Below are 7,590 nucleotides of genomic sequence, written 5' to 3'. Positions count from 1 at the left end.
GGTGCTTTTTAAGCTTGGGTGGGGGTGCACAAATATAAAGTCCAAAAACGAACAGAGTGTTTTTTAGAAACAGTCCTTTCTTTATTTGTACAGAAATTATTAAGTGCAAAAGTTGATTAATTTCATTGTGAGAGAAATTGATCAGCTCCTTCGTGTTGGGTGCGTTGGTCTTGACTTTGTCTCTGATGAAGGTTCTTTTGGTGTTCCTTATAAGCTGGTGGTAGTCCTTCATGGCAATCTTGTGGTGGTTTCGTGCTTCCGTGGTCTTCAGCTCTAGCCAGGTTTTCTCCAAACGTCTGCTGGTGCGTCTGGCTTCTTGGAGTTCGGTGGTGAACCAGGTGACCTTTGGCGGGCGTTGTTTGGCGGTGTGCCGGAGAGGTGCCAGCTTGTCAGCGCAGCAGGGGACCCAGCTGGTGGAACTCCCTGGCTATGGAGTTGGTGTCGGTGGTAGCCCTGGGGGGGTCTTGGAGGGGGGTGGAGTTCAGGTGTTCCTCAGTGACCTTGCTCCAGTTCCGTCGAGGTGGGCGCAGCGGGGTTGTTGAAAGTGAAATGGACTAGCTGTTTCAGTCATAGTTTTGCAAGGTTCTCGAGGAGAGTAGTGGAATCGGGGTGCTGACTGTTCTCAAGGTGGAAGTTCAGGACCCCGAGCAGGATGTAGTCAGTGGAGGTGATGGCGGGGGGTGTAGCGAGCTCGGTGATGGTGGTTGCCTGCTGTGCACGAGGTCCTGGTGGTCTGTAGATGAGGGTGCTGCGTAGCGTGGTCCTGGGGTTGGTCTGGATCTGGAAGTGGAGGTGTTCTGTGTTGAAGTGTGGGTCGCTGGCGCTGGTGCTGGATGTGGAGAGTCGGAGGGGGGTCTTGTGTGCGATGGCAAGTCCTCCTCCCAGGTGGTGTGGGTGGTCCTTTCTCTGGATCTTGTAGCCGTCAGAGATAGCTGTGGCGATGTCGGGGCCGGAGGTGGCGTTGGTCTAGGTTTCTATGAAGAATGCGACATTGGGCGAGAGGGTGTCTATCATGTCCCAGATGTCTTCGGCGTGACAGTGTAGGGGGCGCACGTTGAGAAGGATGCAGCTAAGGGATTCAGTGGGTCATCCAGTGGGAGGTCCTTCGGTGGCTGTGGGCGTCATGTCAGTGGTAAAGGACCTTCGGCAGTGTCCGCATGAGAACTGCCCATGGGTCTTGTTGGGCTAGGATCTTACGCAGTCGGCGTGGCCTCCGGGGTTGAGGGCGTGTAGGCAGGCTGAGTCATAGCGGTGGTAGTCTGGAGACCCAGGGTTCCTGGCGCTGGTCGCGGTCGGGTCGCGGACGGGAGCAGACGTGCTTGCGTTAGGCGCGCCTTTGGCGTGCCAGCGGTGGGTCCGCTGCGCGTGTCCGCTGCGCAACCGCACAGCTGTCCACATTTAGTAGGGGAGGGGGCGGGAGCAGGGGAGTGGGAGGCAGGAGCGGTACTGACCGGGGGAGAGGCCGCATGGGCAGGAGCGGCTAGAAAGTGGCAACAGTCGGGCACAAAATCCAGATAGCGGGTGAAAATAAAGAGAATACAGTAGAAAATACGCAGGTAGCAATCAGGCACAAAAATACAATAAGATCACAGGTACCGCAGCAGCCTCGAACCCTGGTAAGAGAGGCTCAAGACTTGATCCGACTGAGTGGCGGCGCTGCTGGGGAGAGTGCAACCTGAAAGGAGGTCAAGGGATCACGTGCGCTCCCCCGCAGCGGTCTCCATTTAGTAGCACATTTCTCATGCATTTGACGTATGCATACCAAGTGCACACACAGTTGATGCTTGGCGTGACTGTACAGGCATAATGAAAAGAGGCTGAGCACGAGCCTCCCTCCCGAACTAGGTAACGTGGCTAGAAGCTCAATGTTTCCATGTTCTCCTGGTCCTGAGTCTTGAGTGAACATAGCCAACATGAAGGAAATCCTATTCACAAACCATTCGGAACTACTGCACTAGGGTACTTCAACACCAGTGTCCCCAGTGTGAGATCTGAACTGTGGTTAGTTAATATGGTGCAGGGGAGCACTTCAGAAACACATTGTATTGTGGAAGGAGCATCTTGGAAATGAGGTGCTCTAATACTTTGTTTTTGTATAGTCGCTATCAATAACAGCAGTTATTATTATCTAAGTTCATGATACTGTATGTTTCATATATTTACTATTTGAGATATGGGGAGCTGAGGCAATTTGCCCATAGCCACATGAAGTGTCGTCTGGCAACAAGAGCATCTCTCTTCTTCTACGACTCTGGAGGTGCTCGCCTAAAGAATCCCCGATTGCCGTTGTGAGGAAATTTTATTTTGTTCCAGAATCGATCAAGTGGATGTTTTCTTCTACTTAATGGTCAGTTGTGGAGACGTTGGCTCTTCTAGAGTTGATGTTTCCAGCATAGGGCCTTCCAAAACACCTACCACATGTTCAAATTGGTACTATATTTATGCAAATCTGCACATCTTTATGCAAATGTGGAGGAGAAACAAGATCTCGGGGTTGAGAGCCCAAGTGAGGATTACTTCACTAGGGCTCACAACCCCAAGACCTTGTTTCTCCTCCATTGGCGTCCAGTAGCCAAAAGGGAAAGAGTTGGGATCCCATGTTCTTCTATTCTTATGCCCATTTAAAAAAAAGGCCCCTTGTTTCACACAATAAAAGAGCAAAACTCATAAAGACAGATTCCCAGTGCCACACACACCCTTAAAATCAATAAAGTTGATGAAGGTTAGATTTTGCCCCCACTCCAAAAATTCTGCATGTGGTTGATTTTCCATGTGAGAAAATGTATGCCTAGGGGTTTGATCCTTGATCGGTCCTTTAACAAAGGTTAGCGAAGACCCTCTAATCCACACGTTTTGGGTATTCACCAACAACCAGCAGGTGAGCTGCCACCCGAGAACTCTAACTTTATTTAATCATGTCCAAAGTGGGAGTTAATGAATCAATTTTGGGGGAAAATGAGAGTAAATAACTCCAGAACTGATGGGGATAATGGAGAAGGGGTTTCCTGTGAAGACCAAATAGTTCCCATAGCAAAAAAACAATGTTTCGACCATTAAGTAAAATAAATAAATTATGTTAATATTGAAGAAAGAAACAAACATTAGCTGCCATATCAGAGGACCAAAAACATATTTTATAGAGAGTTTGTTTTTGCAGATACGCAGTTCTGTTCTTAATGTTATCAATTGATTCAAGACAAAATTAAAATATATTTCCTTTATTTAAATTTCATTAGTTCTGCTTTGCCACAATAGCTGTAGCACTAGTTTGTGAGCATAATAGCAAACTACAAAATGTATTCCCAGGTCTTTTTGCATCTGAAGACTGGTCAGTGGCTGATTCTGCAACTTTAGAGGACATCCCTGGAGGACTTGAGTTGTTGAGCAAAGACCCTCCTCTGCTTGAGGAGATTAGACCTCTTGCTAAAGTCTTTTCCACTACCCCACATTCTTGAATAACCACTGTCTTGTTTGCAGGCTTATATGGTACGCGATGAAGGATCTTTATTTATTCCAGTATAACATTAGCAGGAATTGCTCCTTCTTGGTCTAAGCACTTTGGTGAGACATGAATGACTTGTGCTGTTGGATTGTCTGTCTGCACTTTGTTCATGTGAAGGACCTCACCTCCACCTTGTGGCTCAGCACAGCAAAGCTTCTCCTCAGTCTTTATCTTCTGGTAGTTCATCATTTTAGATTTTAGTCGGACAATTAACTCATCCTGGGAACATGGAACAGTTTGCCAAGCAAGGGTTCTTTCAGTGAGGTGGTGTGCAGATGAGCGGAGGGCGTTGTAGCCATTTTCACATTTGATATCTGGCAAGAGCTGCGGCCTTCTGACAATATTATGTTCCTTCTTTAAATCTGAACAGTGTGTGGCATTTGGATTACTATGGGTGGTCATCAAGGGCTTAATTTCAAAGCGGTTTATCTTCTGTTTCTGAAAAGCCAAGATCCCATCACATATTTTCCAGTACCTGGTGTCTGGACATGCAGGCTCCTCACTGTGAATCCTCCCTGTGTGTCTTTTTAGGTGGGAGTTTTGCCTGAATTTTCTGCCACAATCCTGGCAGGGGAAGGGGCGCTCACCAGAGTGAACAGTTTCGTGTACGGCAAGAGACCAGCGGCGGCTGAAGCTCTTTCCACACTCATGACATGTAAACGGTTTCTCGTTTGTGTGTGTTATCATGTGTTGTTTAAAATGGGATTCCTGGTGAAAACTTTTCCCACACTCTGAGCAGGAAATGGCGCGCCTTCCAGAGTGAGCCTTTCGGTGCACGCTCAGAGACGAGAGCCAGCTAAAGCTTTTGCCACATTCCACACACGAGTATGGTCGCTCCCCAGAGTGGACCCTGTGATGTAAATTTAATGACGAACGTCGAGCAAATCTTTTCTCACACAGCTGGCAGAGGAACTGCTTCTCCTTTGTGTGTCCTACCAGGTGAACCTTGAAATGGGGTTCCTTATTAAAGCTTTTTCTGCCCTTTGGGGAAGAGTAAAAGTCTTCTCCAGGATGGGTCCTCTGGTGTTCACCGAGAAGATCCGCACAACTGCTGAAGCTTTTGCCACTCTCCAGTCTAGGGTATGGACTCTTAACACAATGGATCCGCTGGTGTACAATGAGGTATGCTCGCAGACTGAAGCTCTTCTCACAGTCGGGGCAGGGATATGGTTTTTCTATTGTCCGGGCACATCTGTGAGTCTTGAAAAGGAAATCTTTCTTAAAGCGTCGCCCACAATCTTGGCATTGGAAAGGAATGCCAAGGGGGATTTTCTGCCTTTTCCCTTCTGGGTTTCCCTCCTGACATTCTGAATTTTCAGAACACTGGTGATTTCCTTCACCCTCTGCACACAGTGGAGCGCCAGCTGGGGACTCATTTGGCAAGCTGTCCGGGGGTTCTTTCTTCACAGGGCATGTCCCAGGATGCTTCTCTGCCACCCCTCTGTCCATCAACCTCCTACCTGGTGGGAGCAATGGAGAATTCACAGAGAAGCCAGTGTCACTTAGGTATCTATGAACTAGACAATAAAAGTGATGTAGTGACCCTTGGAGGCAGGGGTTGAAAACGGCAACTTAAATAACAACGTTAGCATTTGTATAACTGGTTAAGATATTATGTTATATATTTGACACAACATGAATCTAGAATCTAGCAGAAGTGATGTGCCGAGCAGAAAAGATTTTGAAAGAATCAGTGCAATAATCTAGTGATAAGATGCTTTATATACAAGTGTTTGGTTTGTAGTGGGAGGGCGAGGTTATAGAAATCTGTATGTGATGGGAAGGGTGAGGTTTAAAAAATGTAAACTAGGAGGCCTTATGTGAAACACTGTACCCCATAATAAAGAAACTTATAACTTGCAAAAAATGACCTATTTCCACTGGTATTTCCCTATTCCTGTTCACCAAGCCAGGGCAGTCTTGGACAGGAAAAGTCCACAATGATCCTAAATGCATTTTGGAGAAACTCACAATGCATGGGGGCAATTAGTTATTTTTTGGAAGACAGACCTCTGCTGGCTGATTTCCTGGAACTCACCTCCAGACACAGAGCTCCCGACAAGGATCTCAGGAACTACTCTGAATGGGTTCAGCTCTGCCAGAAGCCTTGAATATGAATCTCGCCCGGCTTTCTCTCACCTTGGCTACGCTTCTTCCATACTCCAATTCATTGCTAATGCTGAGATGGAAGGAAAGCCGAAGCTGAGAGTCATAGGTAGGAGAATGAAGGTAGAGGAATGTCACTAGACATAATGAAACAGGACCTTCCACCCAACACATCACTACCAACTGCCCCTCAGCCAAGCCGTGCTCCACATCCACCCCATTCCACAGTCCATCACCCACTCTACACATCTCTTCCAACCCATATATGTGCTACCACAGCCCTCCCTTGGGGTTTCTCACTCAAAGGAAGTTCTAAAATGATTGATCAGGATGCTGGGACCACATGAGATGGCTCGAGAACCTCTATATCGACAGACCATAGAGCAGTGGAGTAAGACATAGAGCGGGTGAGTAAAGCACAGCTCACAGGAGAGTCACAGGGTGGTGCTACGGGTATGAGGTGTAGAGTTGAACGAAAAGTAGTAAGAACAGAGGACAGGAAGCAGGGCGGAAATGGTACAGAACCACTGATAGCTTGTCAAACAAATACTGGCACATTTAAAACTATTTCATAGTAACATAAGTTTGTGCGACAATCCCTGGTTGAGCTCGTCTCGCATTCTATGTAACTCTGATTCTCAGATCTCAGACTGAAATTGGTCACTGACTGGGCTCCTATTAATGTTTAGTGATGAAGTCTAGTCAAGCAGTTATGAATCCTGATCCATTGCACAGATGCAGCCACATCTGTCTTTAGGCAATGTCTGTGTCCTAGATCACAATCCTTAAATGTGTTGTTCTTTCCCAGGGCTACAACAGCGCATCTTACCTGAACCTGAAGTTCTGCCACCATACTTGAAGCTCTTCAGGTGGAAGATCAGAACTTTCCCTCCTGAAGGTTCTTATGCCTAGGTAACACCGGGAACATTGTTGCTGCAATGCCCCACCTCTCCCCAGTTACCGTGGCGACTATGTCTGGTTGCCTGTTCGGTGATTCATGGGCAGAGGGCCCCTTATAAGGAAATAGGGATCTAACCTTTATTCTCAGAGTAAAGTGAGAAGGCTATGAGCCTGATTTAGATCTTATCATCTAGGAGAAAATGTACCCCTATGTCAAATTCCTGGTCCAAGAGTAAGGGGGAAGACAATTACTACCAAAGGGAACTCTTGTCAGGCCTTTATCTCTTTATAAGCGGCCTCCTAAAGGCTCACATGTGATGGAGCAAGCTAAAGAACAAAATTTTGTTCAAACTTGCGAAGTTAATATCTCCTAATAAAAAGTAAACAGACTAATAAGCTTGTGGTGAAATTATTAATCAACTTAGTTTTAAAGATGCGCACATGAAATACACATGGGATTAATATGCTTTTTGTTGCAAACGCAAAGAAAAATTAATAAACCATCCTTGTCTATTGTCTTTGTCAGTATTAAATGCGGCAGTTTTAATTAAGAGCATGTGCTTATTTTATGTGCTTATGTTATGTCTTTTCTGATAAAAGCTCTAAGAGTTCCTGACATTCGAAAAGGACTGGTAAATATGATGCTGATTTGTGTGCTTAAGCTAGGTAACATAATTAACCGTGTTAATTAGCAAAAGGGGAGGGTAACATAATGGGTCTCAATTCTATAATTAATTGATGTCTTGTGTTTGTTTAATAATAGTTTCCGAAGTAAGGCCTGAAAAAGTGGCTCAGAAAAATATGGCTGACAGAGATGCAGACGTGAAACCTTGTCCAGAGTGGAGCCTTGCATTTACGCAGTAGTGGAGATTTTTGCTGCACAAACATTATTAATTGAAAGAACAATTCTTTGCTTGAATAGAATATGCTCATGGAGAGAAGGCTCAAGGACAGGAAGAAAGTGTCTGCCAAGATTAGGAAGTAATGTCTCTTTTAAGGAAGCTGAATGTCGTGGAAGAAAAAGACAATAGGTAAAATGTAGAAAGTTTAGCTAGAGAGAAAGGTATAAATTATGACACCAT

General features: G+C 45.9%; 1 protein-coding gene across 1 annotated transcript; it reads right to left on the bottom strand.

Moving 5' to 3' along the window:
* Positions 1–3,508: 3,508 nt before the first annotated feature.
* Positions 3,509–4,951, bottom strand: LOC147693449 (uncharacterized). The gene has a single exon (XM_086935994.1). The coding sequence runs from the start codon at positions 4,949–4,951 to the stop codon at positions 3,509–3,511; it is 1,443 nt and encodes a 480-aa protein (XP_086792120.1).
* Between the last annotated feature and the right edge of the window lie 2,639 nt (positions 4,952–7,590).

Source organism: Lissotriton vulgaris, chromosome 8 (assembly GCF_964263255.1).
Source record: "Lissotriton vulgaris chromosome 8, aLisVul1.2, whole genome shotgun sequence".
NCBI classification, from domain to species: Eukaryota; Metazoa; Chordata; class Amphibia; order Caudata; family Salamandridae; genus Lissotriton; species Lissotriton vulgaris.
Note: the sequence above shows the minus strand (reverse complement) of the source record. Positions and strands in the feature narration are given on the sequence as shown.

What these genes read in the sequence shown, in the direction of transcription:
- LOC147693449 (XM_086935994.1), bottom strand. Translation starts at nt 4,951, where the DNA reads ATGGACAGAGGGGTGGCAGAGAAGCATCCTGGGACATGCCCTGTGAAG.